Here is a 22,953-nt window from a genome sequence, read left to right as displayed (position 1 = left end):
ACTTATAATTTGCATGCCTGCTAACTCTTTGAAAAGCTAACAAAATGCAATCACTTCAACATTATGGTTTGCCCTAAATGGCTGCAGATTTATTCAGTGTTGGCAGTCCTGTTAATAACAAGCAGATATTCTCTGCATAATTATTTGTTCGCAAATCAGGAAGAGGAAAAGAAACACCTATCCTATATGGTTTCAGCTACTCACCGAGTTACACAGAGTCCCGTGTTGTTATGTTTTTTGTTGAATGTATTCTGATTCTTCATAGGTTTTTTCTGTAGTTGCACCTTTCTCCACTCCCACATCAGGTTTCCTGTAACCAACCAGAAGACATTCAAAACCTAAATAAGTATTAAAATGCAATATCAACCACTGACAATTAAAGGCAATAAAATGCACACTTCCAACACACTGCATTTTCACAGGAACAAATTATTTGGAAATCTTGGAGTTAAGAATGAAACATGAATATCTAAAATGCAGAATGATATTGTTGCGCTTTCTGGTGAGTTATTTTTGAGGCTAAAAACCAACTTAATGCACAGAAAACATGGCCCATCTAGAGTTGCTGGACCATCAGAAATGAGCAGCTCTTTTGAAATCAGTGCCGCTGGGGAGGTAGTGCCTGCCTATAATGACTCTCATTGGAGGTTCAGGATCAAGGGGCAATCCAGGCCTCAGGTAGGCAATGTCAGGAGAGGTTTCAGAGGGTGGGGGAGGTTGTGAGAGTGATATATGAGGGTTAAACAGTGAGGGTCAGAGTGCAGAGCTTGCAAGAAGGAAGGAGGAGGACGACGGCACACGGCTATCTACATCAATGGAGCTGAGGAGCAAAAGATTGGGAGCGTCAAGTTCCTGGGAGTGTCGATAACCAACAATCTGTCCTGGACCTCCATCGTAGATGCAATGATCAAAGCGGCACAACAACGTTTCTTCTTTCTCAGGAGGCTTAGGAAATTCAGCATGTCCATAAGGACCTTCACTAACTTTTACAGATGATCTATAAAAAGCATTCTATCTGGGTGCAAAACAGCTTGGTACAGCAACTGCTCTGCCCTGGACCATACGAAACTACAGAAAGTTGTGTGAACAGTCCAGACTATCATGGAAGCCAACCTACTATCAATGAACTCCATCTAGACTTCTTGTTGCCATGGAAAGGCTGCCAACATCATCAAAGCCAACCCCTCATCCCAGTAATACGCTCTTACAACAGCTTCCTTCAGGCAGAAGACACAGAAGCTTGAACACATGTACTAACAGATTCAAGAACAGCTTCTTTCCTGCAGTTACTAGACTGCTGAATGGGCCTGTTTAATTTCAAATCTAATGTTCACCTTGCCTTCATACAGCTCCTGTGCAGCTGTAACCTTGTATGTCTTACTCTGTCTAAATACCTTATGATCTGTATGGCTTTGTTTGTTATGATCTGTCTGTACTGCTCACAAATCAAAACTTTTCACTGCACTTAAGTACATGTGACAATAATATAGAGTCATAGAGATGTACAGCATGGAAACAGACCCTTTGGTCCAACCCATCTATGCCGACCAGATGTCACAACCCAATCTCGTCTCACCTGCCAGCACCCAGCCTATATCCCTCCAAACCTTTCCTAATCATATACCCATCCAAATGCCTCTTAAATGTTGCAATTGTACCAGCCTCCACCACTTCCTCTGACAGCTCATTCCATACATGTACCGCCCTCTGTGTGAAAAACTTGCCCCTTAGGTCTCTTTTATATCTTTCCCCTCTCACCCTAAACCTATGCCTCTAGTTCTGGACTCCCCGACCCCAGGGAAAAGACTTTGCCTATTTACCCTATCCATGCCCCTCATAATTTTGTAAACCTCTATAAGATCACCCCTCAGCCTCCGACGCTCCAGGGAAAACAGCCCCAGCCTGTTCAGCCTCTCCCTATAGCATACCAAATGCCTTCTTCACTATCCTATCTACCTGCAACTCCACTTTCAAGGAGCTATGAACCTGCACTCCAAGGTCTCTTTGTTCAGCAACATTCCCTAGGACCTTACCATTAAGTGTATAAGTCCTGCTAAGGAATGCTTTCCCAAAAAGCTGCACCTCGCATTTATCTGAATTAAACTCCATTTTCCACTTCTCAGCCCATTGGCCCATCTGGTCCAGATCTTGTTATAATATGAGGTAACCCTCTTCGCTGTCCACTACACCTCCAATTTTGGTGTCATCTGCAAACTAACTAACTATATCTCTTATGCTCGCATCCAAATCATTTATGTAAATGGATAAAATAGAGGACCCAGCACGAATCCTTGTGGCACTCCACTGGTGACAGGCCTCCAGTCTGAAAAACAACCTTCCACCACCACCCTCTGTCTTCTACCTTTGAGCCAGTTCTGTTTCCAAATGGCTGTATTCCATGAGATCTAACCTTGCTAACCAGTCTCCCATGGGGAACCTTGTCAAATGCCTTACTGAAGTCTATATAAATCAAATCAAATCAGAGTGTGGTTCTCAGCAGGGGCCCCCTTCCCAATGTTGTGCTGTTTATCAGGTACTGAATGCTTTTGAACATGGAACTCATTCTTCCTACCACCTCCTGGTTGATGACAAGCAGGCCACACAGTTTAACCCATCATGCACAATGCGTCTTAAGAAGCCCATTTGCTACTGAGTTCATACCAGCAATGACAGGACGAGATTGTTCAAGTCATAACTAATTGACCGAGGTCTCAACTGATGATGGGGTGGAAAATCTGACAATAGGCCTTCCCAACCTACTGCGAATCCTCTTACAAGGATGCCTTCCTTGAAGAAGCTCTCTGCCTCTCTCTACAAAGATTTCAGTGAGTCCCTCTCTCACTGCACCTGCAGTCTTCTTCTTGACCTCTCCGCCTCCATCCTACTCCGACCTATCACCCTCACCTTGACCTCTTTCCACCTATCACATTTCCAACGCCCCTCCTCCAAGTCCCTCCTCCCTACCTTTTATCTTCTCCTGCTGAACACTCTCTGCTCATTCCTGAAGAAGGGCCTGTGCCCGAAACGTCGAATCTCCTGTTCCCTGGATGCTGCCTGACCTGCTGTGCTGTTCCAGCAATAAAGTTTCAACTTCAATAGGCCTTCCCACCCTTAGTTTCATCCTGACAATGCTGTGAAGATGGCAGGACTCAGCTAAGTCACTATTGAAATCAATTAAATGCCCACCTCAATTCCCAACACACCATGAAATAGGCTTTAAAAAATCCAATAGCCTGTGTCTGAAAAGAAAATGCCATTGTTTTGTTATTTTGCTGTAAGTTTTGGAGAAGCTAAGACTGTAATGAATGTCAACTAGAAGATAGCCATTGTCCACAAAGGATCTGTGTCCATTAAAGAAAGACACTAGGTTGCATGTAGGTTAAGGGACACCACTCTGCAAGGCAAGGAGAATGCAAGCCTTCCTGAATCATCGAGCTCGTATGGGGATCAAACCTGCCTGTAATGCCATTCTGCATCACACACTGGCCACTTAGCCAATTGACCGACACAAACATCTTATATCAATTGCTGCTGCTCATTTAATAGTTACTGAATTTGACAACTCATAGATTAAGTCAAGATCATAAAATCATTTAATCCTGACAGTGCAGGCAGAGGCCCATCAAGTCTGCATCGATCCTCTGAAGAGCATCCCACCCTGACCCACCGCATCCCCATAAACCAACACTGAACATGGCTAATCCACACAGCCTATACTTCCCTTGGACACAACAGTGCAATTTAGCATGGCCAATCCACCAAACCTATACATTGTGAGAGGAAACCAGAGCACCCAACAGAAATCCATGTAGACACAGGTAGAACATGCAAACTCAACACCAGAATTAAACCTGGGTGCCTGGCGCTGAGACAGCACTGCCAACCACTGTGCCACTTAAATCTTCTGAAGTGGTTATTCTGTAGCATGTTTAAATTTTAATTCTTTAAATTGAAATAATGTTTTCTGTTCCTGGTAGTATCGGCAAGTCTCCCTTTGCACTCAGTTCCTTGCTAGACTGAAGAGTCCATTGTTTTCTATTCTTTGCTGATAATTTATTCCCTTCATCTCCACTTCTGGGACCTCTTTCTCTTTACATTCTGCTGACCAGAACAGAATGTTTATGGGGGAGCCTGACAAGGGCAATGCACAGAATTTGATGGTGCAACTCAGCATTCCTTGTGCCTTATTGCAGTGATTATTAGCGGTGCAAAATAGCCAATGCGCATGTGCAGATGTGGCCAGTGATGCCACCTGGTTATAACAGCAGATGCCATAGGAAACATCCAGCCACGTCAATGATGTCACCACACATTCTGCATGTATATGGCGCTGATATGGGGTCGTGGAGATGAGACCGAGGCTTGTGTACCAGCAAGAGAGGGGCAAGGGGAGGCCTGTACCAAGACACAGCCTCCTGTGTTGATGGGAAGGGAGACAGACATTTTGTTGTCATGTTTGTTTTACATCCAGGCAGTGTCACCTTTAGACAGGCGGCTGCTTTTTGTCGCTTGAGAATGATATTGTTTTTTTACTCTGCTGTGCATTCATTTGAAACTCAGCCTTGCTTTAATAATAATGTCCTTTATTTAAAATGAATTGACACAGTCAATATTGAATCTGCTTCAGACTGTTGTCAAGGTTTTCTCTACTGACTCTATTCATTAGGAGTTTACCTCATACTCTTATTCCAATATATAAAATCTTGTATGGAACTACATTTATTTGCATTTTCTACTGTTCTGCCCATTTCCAAATATTGTCTAGTTTCTTGATCTTCTTCCAATTGCACACTCCACTCCTTTCATCCAAATCATGAAGTGTAATCGATGAATCAATTTCTGAATCCAGATTATTAGTTACAGATCAGACACATGGAGAAAGGCATTAAAAGGCAGAATGCCTCATGAAATTCTGTCTCAGCCGATTCACTGCGTTCAGAAGATCAGGATAAAGGGACTAAAATAAAAATGATAAGTTGAAATTTATTCTTTTCCAAACATCGTTCTGAAGCATAGCAGACTGCATTCCTAAAATAAATTGCATTATAAAGGTTATGAACATGATTATGGGTGAAACAACATGGAACTTTCATTGAGCCGTTCACCTCCTTGCAACAAACACATTGTACATACCTTACAGCAGCACGATCACCAAAACGAAGTTAACTTACGGCCAAAAGAAGCAATGCCTGTAGAAAGATTTAAAAATACAAGTTTGAGCTTTCTCCTCATTCAATCACAAGCTGCAGTAGCTGAAGAACAGTTGGTATTAAAACTGGAAGAAGTTCAACACAATAATTAAGACATTTCAGCCTACTCTGACATTATAATTATCCCCATGTCACCTCAATCAAAAGAGAAAATCATGCAAGGTTTGATGTGTTCTATAAGCTGGAAAGAGCATTATGATTAACAATTCATAAATGAAATAATCTGATAATGATTTGGAAAGTAGAAAAAAATAAGTTGCATTTTAAACCAATTTTTTTTTACTCTTTGTATCACAGACATACCATATTTTTATAATCAAGCACATATGCTCTCATAAATCATCATATAGTGAATATATTATGAGGGATAAATACAAGACACCAGGTAATTCCTCTGATTTTTCTTCACAACAGATTTGTGGGATTTTACTGCCCACTGGAGAGGAAAAACAATTTAATGTCTCGTCTGAAAAACAATACCATCAGCTCTGGCTCAACTGGACATACTTGGGTCTGAGTCAGAAGGTGTTGGTTTTAAGTCACATTCCTGCATTTGAGCATCAAATCTAAGCTGACACTTCAGTGCAAAACATGAACAAATACAAATTGTTGGAGGTACCACCTTTTGGATGGGACATTAAACTGAGGTCTCAGCTGCTCTCTCATGTTGATACAAAAGCTCCTATGGTACTTTTTTACAAAGAGGAGCAGAGTGCTAGATTATATGATCATTATATTCTCCTGTTCCTTGGATGCTGCCTGACCTGCTGCGCTTTTCCAGCAACACATTTCCAGCTCTGATCTCCAGCATCTGCAGACCTCACTTTCTCCTATATGATCATTATAACATTGCTGGTCAAGGGAACCTGTTGTGTGCCAATCATGGTCCTACATTACAATCGTGACTGTATTTGAAAAATGCATGATTGGTTGTAACGTGCCTTCAGTGGTAATAAAAAAAGTGATATACAATTTTTTTTTAAAGAAAGGATCCATGCTTCCTGAAATTTCTAGTGTTACAATTAACAAACATGATTCTTAGCCTGGGCTGAGATTTTTTAGTTTAAGCAAAACTTTTCATTGTTGACTAGCAACTTGGCATCCAAGTTGAAATATATGTTACTAGAATTCCTATGTCAAAACAAACAATACAGGAAAGCTGGTATAACTCCAAGGAGTTCACTGGTTTCTGCAAAAAAGGTTTTTGATGTCAGACAGGCCACACTTAAATGTTTAGCATGGTAAGGGATACAAGTGCTTGGATGTAGAATACTTTCAATGGCACTGTCAAAAGCTAAGCGCTTTCAATTCTGTTGCATTGGTGTTTTTCAACAATGCTTTGTCAGAACAACCTCTGACTCTACTAATAGCAGCTTGCAGATGGAGATTGACAATTACTGACATAGAATGTTTTGTACTGCGTATTCAGGCACTTACTTCACTTGTGTACTCCTCAGCCAAACCAATCAACGACTCACCTCACAAGTTGCCTAGATCTGAATTTATGCTACTCAACACGATAGTTTTTTTTATTTTCCTGAATTCTATATTCTTTTGTTGGAATTTGACAGTTTTGGCACTAAAAGCTTGTTTCCTCTGGCCTGGGAATCTGGAGCACAACCTCAGGATGAGTGTTCAATAACATAGGGCTGGAATTAAAAATTCACACTCAGGGGATTGTGAATCTTTGGAATTCTCTTCTCAGAAGGTTTTGGATGCTTCTTTATTTAAGATATTCAAAATTCAGGTGGACAGGTTTTTAACATCCGAGAATCAAGTGAGGGGAGAGGGAATTAAGGCAGAAGATCAGTCATGATTAAATATTCTCTAGGTGGCATATGGTCAACTCCTGCTCTTATTTCTGATAAGAATTTCAAGCTCACTCAATCTGAACATAATCTTTATGATAATTTCATGACTGATTTATATTTTAACGTCTTTGTGCAATTTTAGCTTCAGATCAAAAATTCCCAGAAGGTAGTAGAAATTGAGTAAAGCTATTTCAGTATTTCAAAATCCACACACTTTCATCAAGTAGTAAAATTATAGTAATTTATTTCCAGTAATTCCTCCCATTATTGGAATTAGCTCCTTTGGAGAAGTAAGGGTTAACAAGGAAATATGCAGCAAGTAATTGAAGACATGTGCAGAATATCTCTGGGCACCAAGCAAAAAGGTTTAAATACAGGAATTATTAGTGAGAACTTAATTACTTTCATTCTTAATCATTAACTTAGGAGCGTAACTGTTATTAAGGAAGCAGAGACGTCTTTTTAATTTTTCTTAGAATCATAGAATCTCTACAATGTGGAAGCAGGCCATTCGGTCCACCGGGTTCACAATGACACTCCGAAGAGTATCCTACCCAGACCCACACTGCTACCCTATCCCTTCATTTCCCATTGCTAATGCACCTAGCCTGCACATCCCTGAACCCAATGGATAATTTAGCATGGGGCAATCCACCCAACCTGCACATCCTTAGATTATGGGAGGAAACTGGAGGACACGGAGGAAACCCACATAGACACAGGGAGAATGTATGAAATCCACACAGTCACCTGTGAATGGTATCGAACCAAAGTCCCTGGTACTGAGAGGCAGCTGAGCCACCGTTTCTTATTACTTTCACTTTTTTAATAGACCATGGTGCTTTTTCCCCATGCTCTTCATTTGTAATGATTAATCATAAATTGTCGACAATAAATTCCTTTATGGATAAGATCAGAGGTATGGTTGATTCATGCATTCAGACCTGGGAGTGATACATGCAATACACACATAAACATAAAAGGAAAGAGATTGTTTTTAAGAGCAACTTATAAATCAAAGATATTGGCATTAGTTTGCAAGTTTTTGTCTCTGAGCCCTGGAAGTCAATTCCAGTGAAGGTTCTTTTTCTCCGACATTTGTAGTCAGGTGGGTGAAATTGGCTGAAGTTTCAGAATTCACTTTGAAGTTGATGGAAGTGCAGCAAAAAGATGTTGCTGTACAGACTCTTCAATAAAAGACTCTTCAGCTCTTCTGGAGACTAGGTTTCAAATTAGATTTACTAGAGATGGCTAAACCTGGTGTCTGGCTGTAGTGTCACCAGTTAGGTTCTTAACATAATGACATAATGTTAGCAGCAAACTTCTTTCAACGAGACTGAAGCAAGGATTCAGAAGATGTGCAATTCAACATTTCTAGCAAAGACCAGACATTTTGGTCCTGTGACAAGGTTCTTGGATGACTAAATTTCAAATTAATGATGAATTTTCGAAATAACAATTGTTTTTTTATCTCTCTGGCTAAGACCATTGCTTCTTTGCATGACATCAGCGGTGAATTGTCAGTGCCTCATCAGGTGCAATGAGTTTTGATAGCTCCTCGTTGTTCAGAAGTGCCTGAGGGTGAATTTTTTTCAAAGGTTAATCCAAGGGGCATGGGTGTTGCTGATTCAGCCAGGATGTGTTGCCCAATGGGCAATTATGAGTCAACTGCTTTGCTGTGATCTAGAATCATATGTAGGAGAGACAAAGTAAGAACAGCAGATTTCCTTCCCTGAAGAACATTACTGAAGCAGAAGGGTTTTAAAAATGACAATTGGCTGTGGTTAAAGTGGACACCATCAGCTTTTACATCCCCAACTTATTCACCCTGACGAGAGGTCCTTCGCAATACTGGGAAGGACTCATGGGGCTCAGGTTCAAAGTACTTGCAGACTTATGCATTAAAAAGACTGTGTTTTTTTATCTTGTGAGATGTACAGTGGACATGATCTTCTCCATTTGCCAGCAACAACAAAAACATAGGAAACAGTGTAAAGTTAAAAATCACACAACGCTATGTTATAGTCCAACAGGTTTATTCGGAGTGCTGCTCCTTCATCAGGCAGCACTCCGAAAGCTAGTACTTCCATTATAGTTGGAGTATAATGTGGTGTTGTGTGATTCTTAACTTTGCCCACCCCAGTCCAATACCAGCACCTTCACATCATGGAAACAGGATACACATTTTATCTTATCTTCATGGAGCTCACTAAAGCGCTGAAGTGGTAGTAAGTCAGAAACCTTTAGAATTTTTGGGAAAATTAGCTATCAACCAAAGATCTTCAATCTCACCTGCTCCTGTCAGAAGCAACTTTCAGGTGAATAAAAACTAAATGCTGTAGTTCTGTTGTGCCAACAACTCTTTTCAGACAAACACAGAATCTTAAACTAATGCACTGCAGCAATCCCTTCAATGTGTATGCTGATGGAATTCCTTATTCCAATGAGTAAATTTTCCTTATTCTCAATCTAAGTTAGCGATGCGGAGAAAGTGAGGTCTGCAGATGCTGGAGATCAGAGATGGAAATGTGTTGCTGGAAAAGCGCAGCAGGTCAGGCAGCATCTAGGGAACAGGAGAATCGACGTTTCGGGCATTAGCCTTTCTTCAGGAAGCGATGCCTCAATCATATTTTCTATCACAGGTAATAAGTTACAGATCTAACAGGCCTGATCTTAACTCTATGTAAGTGTGTGGGTATTGAATCAAAATTAACATCTTGCAAATGTTTCTGCAAAGGAGCAACAAAATGGTGCAGGATTTATTTGGAGGAGCAAATTACCGCAAATGCTGGAATCTTTACTGAAAACAAAAAGTGCTGGAGATCACAGCGGGACATCATTAACCAGTTTCTATTTTCATTCCTCACCTAAAAATGCAAGCTCTTGTTGAAATGTACTTCCACATTTGTATGCTCCTAACAGAGGTTGCTGGATAGCAACAAGGAATAAGAATCCAAGATGATTTTCTCCTTCCCCACTACCCTGATCACCGCTTTAATTATTCTAACTACCAGTTCAGCTGAAATCTGCTCCTTCAAAAGACTAGCATTGATCCTACTTCCTTCAATTCTAAATGACTTTGCTTGTCATTAAATAATGCTGAAGTTAGCAACAATTCACTCCAACATTGACAATCTCACTCAGACATTCAAATGGAAAATACTGCAATGGATGCAGTGTGTGTTGCTGTCAGGAAACAGTCAACATCCTGCATCAAAATGCAATGCACCTCAGCTGACCTGTGAATGCTTCAAGCTGAGGTAGGGCCCCTTAAATGGGAAATGTACCACTCCCTTACTTTGATAAACAGGAAAAAAAAGTTAAACAAGTATAAAAGTATCCTAAATAACCGATGCAGAAAAATTGACAACAACGTTACTATTAGGGATATGTTTCTTCTAAGCTGAAAATGTAAACTTGAAAGGAGAGAGAACAAGATATAAGAGCATTTCTTGGGAGTAACGCAAGAAAGTTGATTATCTAATAGGCAAAAAAATTAGGAACTTCTTCAGCATTTTAATCCATGGAAATTACAAATTAGTTTAGCTCTTCCTTCACCTTTACTTTGACCACCTTTTTCTTACCTTCAGTCAGTTTTCCAGCCTGCTCAGCTGCTCCTCCAGGCAACATTTTGGAAACAAAAGCTCCGATATCACCCTCCTTTTCTTCGCTTGGTTTGGAACCTAGTCAGAGCCAAATAAAGACTATAAGTATTCGCAAATCTCATAGAAATACTGTTTGTATTACGTATCACCAGACTATTTGTCACTGCAGCACAATTCAATAATTTGTTCACCAAGAAATGCACATTGGGAAATATTTGGAGTAGGTGGGAAATGGAGGACTCGCTGTGAAAAGGAACAGATTAATTTTCTCTCCCCAGAACAAAGTGTGCTGAATGGGAATTAAAATTTGGCATTTCTATTCCTTGTTCTAATACTGCACTGTAATTAATGAGTAGGGAGGACTTTAATTGATTAAAATGGTATGAACTTGAAGTGTGAATACCAGCAAATCCCTCAGGGTGAGACTGAGCAGTGGCAAAAAAGGAAAGAAAGCAAACCTCTACTCTAGAATTTATTAATCATGTGACACCTTGCACCATGTGCCCAAATATTTGTGGGCTAACAAAACAGCACATTCAATCACATGAAGACCATGCCATGTACTCATGACCCTGAGTAGTTGCCATAAGCTGCTCTACAATGGCTGACTGAGGAGTCCCTCTGAGTCACATGCTAACTGGAGTCCTGTAACTGATCAAACATGATGCTGAGACCCAGAGGGAGGCTCTAACTCATTTTCAGCCACAGACCCTGACAGAGCCCATCAGTATCTACACCTCCTGATCTTTGCCTACAAACAAGCCAGTTGATTTTTGGCATGCGTCAGAGGTAGACAGCAGCCAGTGTGATGATAATGAAGCCCCAGTTCTTGAAATCAGCGACTCTAGGCAGGAAGCTTGGCAACAATTCAGAGTTAAAATCTATTCTACATTATGCAGTTTAAATACTTTTCGATTTTCAATCTGCTTGCAACAGGGCTGAAGCCAGATTTACTCATCTTAAAATAGTGTACACTGCACAGATGAATTTGAATGGGCATATTGTGTTATTAAAATCATGTCTTCATATCAAAAATGACTATTTACTGAATTGACTGAACCAGAGGATATGTTTTCTTAGGAGACCAACAACAGCAAGTGACCTGAACAGCAGTTTGCAAAGTGGCCAAATACTTACATTGCAAATTACAGATCTATCAGAAAGTGAGTCATGCCATCTGTGCGTACAAGAAGAATCAGCTTTAATGAGTTGTGAATGGACTGGCCCCCAAACTCCTGACAGATATTCAGATGGGGTCTGTTTATTCAGGAGTGTGCAGACTAAACCCACTTTGGACAAAATCCCTGGAAGAGTAGCTAGTCCAACTGATCACTAAATTAATCACTGGAAAAATGGAGCTGGAATGCAGGCTTTTCAACCTAGGATGACCATAATTATTAACTGGTTAGTGTGCAAATGGATATCATGATAAGAACACTATTTTTCCAGTGTCAGAGAGACCACAAATGGATACCTGCAAACTGAATATTTGTGGGCTGACATTCTCTCTCTAGCTACTCTACGAGTGTAGACCCTGTTCGTATTTGACTAGCCAGACAGAGCAGGCAGCATTTTCAACATAAGGCAAACAGGTGTTAGCTTTCAGAGGAATGGACAGAGGTCATCCATCAAAGACATTAAAGCTGTGCCATCGAACACAGCCTGAAACAATCCAATCCGTCAACCTACAGGATCCATATAAGATTAACTTTCTTTTGGACACTCAAACAGTTTATCCTACCACAAAAACAGAAATTGCTAGTGAATCTCAGCATGTCTGGTACATCTGTGGGAAGAAAGCAGAGTTAACATTTCGAAAAAGTGACTCTCCATTAGAACAGATGAAGAGCTTGACAAAGAGTTCATTCTAATGAAGAGCCATTGGACTCGAAACGCTAACTCAGCTTTCTTGCCACAAATGCTGCCAGAACTGCTGAGTTTCACCAGATTTCATTTCAGATCTCCAGCATCTGCAGTTCATTGTTTAATCCCTTCTTTGAACTTACTTCTGTGTGAGTGTCAATGTCGTGGATGCATGTCTGAGTGTGAGTTCAAGCATTTTTGATTTATTTATCTATCAGGGTGATAAACATTATTTCCTTTCCTTTTAAGAATCAAGCTGCTCGTGTCTTCTACATTCATAGCCCTCAAACAGTTAAATACTCACTAAATTGACAAGCAAATGATTTTAGAACTCCTGTGGTGGTCAACCAAGAGGTAGAAAGAGAGAGAAGCAATCTTACCACTTCTCACTTGACATTTACAATGGTCACAATCATTCTGGTAAGTTGGGTAAGATTTACTTGACAATACAATTTGACACAGACAGGTTAGTTTCAACTTTATACTACTGTAGCTTGCATACACCATGTAACATTTCATAAATGGAACTATTAACTCTCTGACAGATGACAAGGAATGCTTTTTGAGACTGCAGCAAAACAGAGGTGTTTGGAATACTCAGATCCCAATCCACTCTCATTTTAGCAGGACATTTCTCCTACACAAACTGAGAGATCAATTGAAGTGTTCATTAGCCAGTCTCCATTGGCAATACATGTTGATGAAGCAAAAACATTTAAATGACTTGGATTTCTTGACCACACAGTGGGTTAATGTTGCAAACACAACACCAATATCATAACTACTTCCTTCAAATTCTAATTCCATCAATCATCTGTACCCCCAATCCCATTACCCCTTCTCATACTAGTTGAATCAATTTGTGAAGCAGTTTTTGCCCTTTTGAAACTACCTTTTAATAGCAGCTTGTAACCACAAATACTTTTGGCACAGAGCTATTGAATTGGATTTGTACTAATAATTCTAAGTTGATGTTTCTCCTTTCTCATGCAAGCTCTGAAATTGCACACACTCCTTTCCATAGTTAAGGTCAACTGATTCATCAGAGGCTAATGATTACATGTTATCTGTGTTGTTATGTAATACATCATACTGTGTATTTCATTTCAGTTGTATTCCAGAGGGGAAAATGGAGGGCAAAATCAAAAAGACATACTCGAATAGGGAAATAATCCTCAACCATAGTAACGTGACATCACTTGTGTTCAATGGCATTCAACCAGTATCATCTGCACTCCAAAGCAGTCATTTGGCATCCCAAGTGATGATCAACCAACATCACTTGCCATTAGTTGATATCAACAGTACTCAAGTGACATTTGCAATCATTTAGGGTCATCTAATTACCTTTAATACACTCAGAAGCATTCAACTAGACTCAAAAGTGACCAGAGCTTTTTTGTATGGAAAGATCCTAAGTTCAAGGGATCATAGCAAGAATTTGACTAAGTTTCAAATATCAGATGACATTATAAATACCATGCCATGGATTTTTATGAAATGCAGCTGATGCAATATTTATGTAAGTCACGTGTAGGTTGTTTAACAATGCACAAATCACTAGGGGTGCAAAAAATGCCTCCCTTTCCCCCCATAACTGTGATTTTAAGAATTGCTTTTCCTTTCCAATGCTGACATTTTTGTCTCATTTCATCCATATCAATCAATATTCCACACACGTACAATAGCTTTAGCTATGTTGTGTAATCTTCAAATACAGTAGCTCACTGGACTCCTTCAGAATCTGACTGGCTCCATTGAGTCTAATACATATGTTAAGCATAAGCTTTATGGGTATAGTCCATATACAGGGAAGAGGCAATTATTCAGCATGGGTATTTTTAAACAAAGTTATCATAACGGGCAGGACATCAGGCCTGAGGGTGACCAGCTCTCCTGGATTTCCCAAAATTTATTGTTTCACTGCCTCATGCAAAATTCCAGTATTTCTCTGGATAGCTGCTGAGAGTATTGCTTAAAGTTTCACTTCTTGCCACTGCTGAATATGTTGGAGCATGCACAGACCAATGACAACCAAGACTCCATGCTAAAGTAAATGATGTCTAATCAGGTTCAGAGATGTGACAGAGGTCCAAGTTGTAGACCTGGGTCACCAGCAGACGGGGAGAGCTCCAGTCGATATTCTCAAGTTCCCGGTCCTGCAGCAGAAGGTCAGAGTTGCAAACATGGAAAAAGGGAATGGTGAGTTCAAAGTATGCAGGTGCTTTCCCACATCTGAATAATCAGGGCTGTGCTCTGCTTGAACACACTGACACAAGGTCTGCAGATTGATTAAAAAATAATCCATTCTTTGCTTTACTGAAATGTATCAGCTCAAGGAGGAAAACAAATTTCCTCTGAAAGGGAAGGCAACTTTGAATGTGAAATAATCAGAGATCATGGGCCTGCTACAGATCATTTTTATAGGTTTTTAGATTAGATTAGATTACTTTACAGTGTGGAAACAGGCCCTTCGGCCCAACAAGTCCACACCGCCCCGCCGAAGCGTAACCCACCCATACCCCTACATTTACCCCTTACCTAACACTACGGACAATTTAGCATGGCCAATTCACCTGACCTGCACATCTTTGGACTGTGGGAGGAAACCGGAGCACCCGGAGGAAACCCACACAGACGGGCATTTGGCATATGTTGGCCTTATTTTTAAGTATGAGACAGAGTATGTGTGAGAGAGAGAGAGATAGAGAGATGAAGAGAAACTGTGGTGTTTGGGTTCCACAAATACTAATTCTCACTCAGGTAAGGGTCGCTCTCTCTCACACTGATTGGAGTACTTTGAGTATGGTTCTCACTGGAGTATGGGTTCAACACACACAGACCCTCACTGGGGTTGAGTGTCTCTCACAGGGGATAAGGTTTAATAGACATTAGGTTGCAGGTCCCAACATGAGGGTCAGACAGGACAGATAAACAAAGTAGAGGCAGGAGATCTAAGCTGTGGTCCATGTTACAGGTGGTAGTGAAGAGTAGAAGACTAGCTGGACCTCTTGTACCACCAATGGGCAATGGAGATTGGGAAGGTCCAAGTTGTCGGTGGAGGGAGGAGGTTTGCAAGTATTCTGTGTCCAGTGGTTACAGTAACTTCAAGTCATGGCATCAGAGGTGGACTGGGGAAGACTTGGGAGCTTTCACACATTCGGGTAAGTAGCAAAATCAGCTGGGAAAGGATAAGGGAATGTGAGAGTAGAATCTGTTGGAATGGGTGGGAGGGCATGGTCATTGTGGCAGTGATGGTGTTAATGGGAGGAGGCCTAATGAATGCATTTGTGTCTAATTAATGTGTTTGATGTCTAATGATTGCATTTGGTGTCTAATGAATGCTTTCAATATCTAATGATCACCTTTGATGCCAATAATCACTAATTGCACTTGATGTCAAAAGATGACAAAGAGCACTATTAATAATCTCATTCCAATTTACAACATTTTGAGCCCGTTTGAACACAAAGTTATGTCAAGATTTTCTGGAAGGGATGCACCATTTGGTATGTTCAAGCTTGGGAATTAAAATGCAGAAAATTGAACAAGGGCGAGAATACTGAATGCAATGATTCAGACTGGAGAGATGGAAAAAGAATCTAGCAGTGTAGCAGAATGTTGGAAGGAATGCAGGACAAGTATGTTTATACCTCAGAAGGAACAAAGGAAGAAAGTTCAGAGGAATACTGACTATTGATGTACTGATAAGTCAAAAAAAGGGCAATTAGAAAGAGTTGGTGCAAACCATCATCAACCAAATGTCAAATATTTTCTTGTATCCTGTACAAAGTTGATGTACAGTGAATTGATGGTTGCAGCATTGGATTACTGGATGTTGTGCTTGCTAAGGATGTGTGATCTGAAGGAAAAACAAAGAATTAGACTGGTACCATGCTGTCAATAATGTGCAGCAGGAGGAGGAAAAGTGGATCTCTGTGATCCGCTGAAATAATGGAATAAAGAACGAATGGGCCATTAGCTGCAAGAGTAGTTTGAAAAGAAACAACTTGATAGCCAGACACATGGCCCTTTATTGTTGAATTCTTGACTACTGGAAAAGATCTATTTCCAACCATTTCTTTCCATTCTTTCTGAAAATAAACACATATCATATTTGCCCAAAATCTGTATCCTTCCAAAAAGGTTATTCTTCAAGTCTTTTCAAATCTGAACTAATGTTTCCTCACAGCAGGCAGTGTTCCATTCAATTTGACATTAAAAAAAGTGGATGCTGGAAATCTTAAACAAAAACAGAAATTCCTGGAAAATCTCTTCTAGATTCCGAACAAGGGTGACTGGACCAAAATATTAGTTCTGATTTCTCTCCACAGATGCTGCCAGATTTTTGAGCAATTTCTGTTTTTGTTCTCATCAATCCGTACTGTAAGTCATCTTAGTCACAAAACCGTTTTGATAGCAAAAAATCCTATTCTTAAAAAATCCTATTCTCTAACTGAAATCCTATTAATGTGTTACGTGAGCTCATCATTTTTCAGTTTTATATTTTATAGCTTGAGATAAAGCCTAGAATTCAATCAGCTATTTTTACAGCCTCATCAATCTGAGGTACTGTCTTTCACTTCCTGCCTCTAAACGCCCTGCTTTTCCACAGTATTGAACCCATTTGTGATTCAGAACATACTAATTATTTACACACTATCATTACCATGATTATTCCTGCTGCCCCCATCTTATCAATATCCTTGTACAGCTTCCTCAAGCTGTAGCTTCTGTTTGGTATCATCAGCAAATTAAAATTAACACTTGTTCTCGACATATTATTAATATTCAAGGTGAATAGAAATGGCTGCAGAACGGAACAATACTGAACACCTCTCCCCTTTACGCATTTACAGTCACTCAGAAAATGTGGCATTACATATTGTGCTTGCTCGTTTTCATCAAATATGTAATCAACTTACTATTCTCCCTTAATAGCCACATTCCCTCTTTCACAGCCCTTTTTTTTTTATTGAAGGTGGTGAAGGGGGAGGGGATGAATTCCCAATCAGCTTTTCCCTGTATTTCTCTTAGAACATATGCCTTTCTCTTTTCTTTGGATTCATTCTTCAGGCATCAATCCAATCGATATATGCTAACATAATAATGGCATCTGATCAGAGTACACCATTATTAACCTGAAAGTCAAACAGCAAAGAAAAGACAGCCCTAGTGATTTGCAAATTTTCACAAGTTATTGGCTGGTTAGAACTGATCCATGGTGACTGGTGTTCAAGTTCACCTTTTGTAGACAAAGTTGCAACATTTGCAATTTATTTTCACATTAAACTTGTCACAGAAAGTCAAGAATTCTAATTAGCACTGTAAGTATTTTAATAATATTAAGGAATGGTGATGATTACCAAGTTATCTGCCTCATTCAGAAACTAAACCATTATAAACTTAGGAATTTTGTGCTTTGAGGTTGTGAATTGTCTTAGATGTTTAGAAAAAATTCCAAGATTAAATGAACCTTTTTCTTTTGCTTCCCATTCTGCCTGTTACTCTATCTCAATCCAATTTGCATTTTCCATATTTATTTATTTGTCTGTACAGGTCGTTCTGCTACAACGTATGCTTCATCAGCGTGATTTGGGTATAATGCGATTGACGAATTGTGGACGCTAGGAGGAAGTGAGGACTTCAGATGCTGGAGATCAGTGTCAAAGAGTGAGGTGCTGGAAAAGCACAGCCAACCAGGCAGCAATCCTGATGTAGGGCTTATGCTCTAAACGTCGATTCTCCTGTTCCTCATATGCTGTCTGACCGGCTGTGCTTTTCCAGCAGCTCACTCTTTGAATTGTGGTTGCTGTTTGGATAACTAAAACTTTATACTGAACAGGTACAGTGAACTTCTATTAGCGATCTTCTACAGCATGATTTTCTTTAGCGCAAGCTTGTAAAGGAACATAACTGTCATGTTATAGCAGTGGGTGGCACGGTGGCACAGTGGTTAGCACTGCTGCCTCACAGCGCCAGAGATCTGGGTTCAATTCCTGCCTCAAGCGACTGACTGTGTGGAGTTTGCACATTCTCACCGTGTCTGCGTGGGTTTCTTCCGGGTGCTCCGGTTTCCTTCCACAGTCCAAAAAATGTGCAGGTTAGGTGAATTGGCCATGCTAAATTGTCCGTAGTGTTAGGTGAAGGGGTAAATGTAGGGGAATGGGTCTGGATGGGTAGCGCTTCGGCGGGTCGGTTTGGTCCTGTTGGGCCTAAGGGCCTGTTTCCACACTGTAAGTGATCTAATCCAGACATTACATCCCTCTAATTCACTTTCCTTCTTCGTCCTTCATCTGCTTACATTTCAACTTTTATTAGTAAGGAGATAAAATGCCTAGTGTTCACCTAGCTGTTTGCTCTGGACTGATAACAACTCACAACTTCAGCAAATTTGTGGGTATCAGCTTTTAAATCTCAATGTATAACTATACATCCAATAGAGCATGTCACAATACGTTTTGCAACTGTAAAATATGGTCTTTTATTTTTCATCCAACAATGATAATCTCAATTTCCAAATTGAACTACTACACCCCTGTTCCCCTCTAATGAAGACAATATCACTTTTGAAGTTTATCTGAACATTCTCCCTTTTGAGTGGAATTGGTGCTTTGATAGATTTTAGGGCTAGTAAACATACCTGCTAAATGAGCAGCTTGCTGTGGTGCGGTAGCTTGCTTCACTGCAGGTTTTCCAGTGGTTGCTTGGCCTGGCTTGGTCTGGTAATAAAAAGGGGAAGAAACAGCCATTAGAAAACATTGTCTACAAAATAAAGAAGAACTCCCATTCATATAGCCCTTTCATGACATCAATTCCAAACCACTTCATGAGCAATTCAGACACAACAAGATACTACAACAGTAAAATACAAATGCCAGGTAATCTTTTCAATGATAGTGCTTGATGGATAAATACTTGTCAGAGCATCAGGAAGAAATATTTTGAGTAGAGGTATGGTATGAGTTATATTCACTTGAGAGGGCAGACTACTACAGTTACATACAAAATACTGCCACCTCCAATGGTGAAACAGTCCCTCAGTATTACACTGGCATGTCAAGTGGATCATGTTCTCAGACCTCCATATACCATTTCAACACACAGCCTTGTGATTCAGAGGCCAGAGTGCTACATTGAGCCAAGGTCGACACTTGTCAAGCACTCCAGTGACATACTGAACTTGCAATTCTGTTAAATTTTGTCTCTATTTTCCTGGATAACATGTTCATCTGAGAGTGCAACACCATCTTAAATGAATCTACCGTGCCTGCCTCTACTACCTCTGTTGGCAATGCGTTCCAGGCACCTACCACACTCTGTGTGAAGTAGTTGCTGTGTGTATCCCCCTTAAACGTTTCACCTCTCACCTTGAAAGTGTGACCTCTCAATATTGAATCCTTCACCCTGGGAAAAAGCTTATCTCTATCTACCCTGTCTTTACCCTTCATGATCTTGTAGACCTCAATCAGGTCCCCCCTCAATCTCCTTTTTTCTAATGAAAACAATCCTAACCTACTCAACCTCTCTTCATAGCTAGCACCTTCCTTACCAGGCAACATCCTCGTAAACCTTCTCTGCACCCTCTCCAAAGCGTCCACAACCTTTTAGTCATGCGGCGACCAGAACTGTAAACAGTATTCTAAATGCGGCCGAACCAATGTCTTGTACAATTTTAACATGACTTGCCAGCTCTTATACTCAATACCCCATCCGATGAAGGCAAGCATACCATATGCCTTCTTATTTAAGGACAAGATTTGATAGACTAGGCTTGGATCCACTGGAGTTCAGAAGAGTAAGGTGACTTGAGTGAAACAAATAAAATCACAAGAAATACTGACGAGACAGATGTGGAGAGGATGCTTCCTTTTACATGAGAATCTAGAATCAGAGGTTACTGTTTAAAAAATAAGGATTCACCATTTAAAACAGAAATGTGGCAATATATTTTCTTACAGGAGGTCATGCGTCTTTGGAACTCTCTTTCTGAAAGCAGAAACCTTGACTATTTTTAAGGCAGAAATGGATGGATTCTTGGTAAGCAAGGGGGTGAAGTATTAACAAGAGCTGGAGGAAAAGTGGATTTGAGGTTATAACCCGATCGGTCACAGCCTTCTAAGTGTCAGAGAAGGCTCGTGGAGGCAAATGACCTACTTCTGCTTGTTGCAGGCATTAACAATAGTATGGCATAAATAGTCCTTTCCTTTCACATACCATGCTCATTACAACTTCCGTAACTTATCTCTTTGGGTGCTTATTCTGTGACATATTTGTTAGCTCCTCAATGAAAAGACACTGTCACTTCCATTATTCACGTTACTGTCCAGAGTCTCTTGTGCCTAGCAATGATCAGTTCTCAATAAATATACTATGATTTCTGAATTTTTCCAGCTCTTCCTAAATGAAGGAAGCAACATTACATTTAGCTGCTTTTACTGGGAGTTGATTATTTATACCCATCGTGTATACCCAGGAAAATCTTACTCTCTAATTTGTGCACCAGACATTGTCCTCTTCCCCCATTAGAGCAAATGCATTCAACCACATACTGACGAAACAATCATAATTCAGTATGTGAAACAAATTTAAGCAACATTCTAACTTAGATCTGTGAGTTGCACTGGAATGTTTAAAATCATTTTAGCATTAGTCCCTCTGAAATCTGAATGAATCAATAAAAACAAGCCTGATAGAGGTTTTAATCAGCTAACCAAAAGATTTCTCAATCGGTTAACAGGATATGCCACTTCATGACAGCAAAAACTAGTTGCTGAAAAGAGTCAGCCGGTTTAAACTAGTTACACCACCTGGCCACCAGCAGTTGGGTATAACAACGTATGTGTGATTATTTTATTGTTAACTATAATTGAACTTAAATGCTGGCTGCAGAGGCATGAAGGCAGGAGAGTAGTGGCTGGGTTAGTTAAAGCAAGTAGCAACAGTTTTCTGATTTTTTTTTCTTCCGGGATTGCACGGACGGATGCAAGTCAAACTCAGCTGGAGCAGATCTGGTGGAGAAAAATGGCCTGGTGAGGAACACATGTGAAAAACCAATGTACCTCATCCATTCATTTGCTGACCAGCTTGCTGGGCTGTTTTACTTTCATTCTATACATTCGGCACAGAAAAATTATTACTCCTGGAATTTCAAGTACACTTTAAAATAATTTAATAATGTGGAAGGAATCTGCCAAGAGATTGTTCAGCCATGTGCATTTATTGATTTTATTTATCACTCTATTGGGCAGTGAAATTATTGTTTAGCCTTGCAGAACAAATGCATGATCGTGTATAGGCTGGAGTTTTTATTGTAAGGCAATGAAATACTAAAGGGTTCAAATAACTCGGTGTCACTGCCTTGTTCTAATTTCCTATGCCAAGAGAATACATTATGAATGCCTTTGATATGCAATCACCGCAAAATTACTGACTTTATTCTCTAGTGTCATGATAAAGAATTTTATTTTACAAAAGATGAATGAAAGAAATCTGATTGTTTAATACTATGTAACAGTTCAAATGTAAAGACTAGGTCTGAGCCTTTATACTGCATGATTTGTAACCAATGGTCAATTCACTCACGGCTCACTTGAAAGCATTACGTTTTCAGCATAATTTTCACAAAAGTGATTTGTCACAGTTTTTCTTTGAAAACTGAAGATGTCATCTGACATGGCTCTCAGTATTGTGGTATTATAACTTGTGCTAATACTAGAGTCTGCTTGGTATTTACTTTCCAAAAATTGATTTTACACTTGGCCCTGGGGGTCAAGATCATTTCACACTATGAGAATCTCATCCATTATTAACAGGACCATCCCTCCGCCTTTACCTTTCTGCATATCCTGTCAAAATGTCAAATAAGCCTGAATATTCAATTCCTAGCCCTGGTCACCTTGACATAATGGCTTTCAGATTATATGTACATATTTCTATTGTACGTTCAATTGATCTATCTTATTATGAATATTACATGGCTTTAATTTTATCTTATTACAAATCTACTGTGCTCTGACCCTTTTTTGTTGGTGTTCTTATGTTTCCATGCTCATCACCATCTAGTTATCATTACCCTGACTACTGTCTTGTTCTGTCAATGTAATTGTCAAAACTTCCCCACACTTGAACTCTCCCCAACTTTCACAGCTGTAATTTTCTTAATGATTTGGATGAAGGCATCACATATTTCTAAGTCAAGTTCAGAGATAATACAAGGGAAAATGGGAATGAACGTTGAGGGTAAAGATACAAAAAGAATGCAAAAACACATAAATGGATTAAATGAATGGTCAAAATGCGAGCTTATCCACTTTGATAGAAAGGATAGAAAACAAAATATTATTTAAATGACGAGACATTATGGTACTCTTTGATTAAAAAAAATCTAGATTACCTTGTTCACAAAACACAAGACTTCAGTATGCAGACACAGCATGTAATTTGGAAGTAAAACAGAAGGTT

At 39.9% G+C, this 22,953-nt stretch overlaps 1 protein-coding gene across 3 annotated transcripts in view; it reads right to left on the bottom strand.

Annotated features, from left to right (window-relative positions):
• Positions 1-204: 204 nt before the first annotated feature.
• The window catches only part of LOC122559103 (protein bassoon-like), a 368,910-nt gene continuing 346,161 nt past the window's right edge, over positions 205-22,953 (bottom strand). For all 3 annotated transcript variants that reach the window (XM_087994486.1, XM_087994487.1, XM_087994488.1), the window contains exons 8-11: positions 19,133-19,211; positions 10,606-10,704; positions 5,134-5,189; positions 205-310 (exon numbers count right to left, since the gene is read on the bottom strand). In XM_087994486.1, coding sequence (XP_087850612.1) covers positions 5,149-5,189; positions 10,606-10,704; positions 19,133-19,211 — 219 coding nt within the window. In that variant the 3' untranslated portion in view covers positions 205-310; positions 5,134-5,148. The remainder of the gene's footprint in view (positions 311-5,133; positions 5,190-10,605; positions 10,705-19,132; positions 19,212-22,953) is intronic.

This window comes from Chiloscyllium plagiosum, unplaced genomic scaffold (assembly GCF_037043375.1).
Source record: "Chiloscyllium plagiosum isolate Xiang-an unplaced genomic scaffold, Cpla_swu_hap1 HiC_scaffold_14, whole genome shotgun sequence".
Lineage (NCBI taxonomy): Eukaryota > Metazoa > Chordata > Chondrichthyes > Orectolobiformes > Hemiscylliidae > Chiloscyllium > Chiloscyllium plagiosum.
The sequence above is the reverse complement of the archived record's forward strand: the minus strand, read 5'-3'. Positions and strand labels throughout refer to the sequence as shown.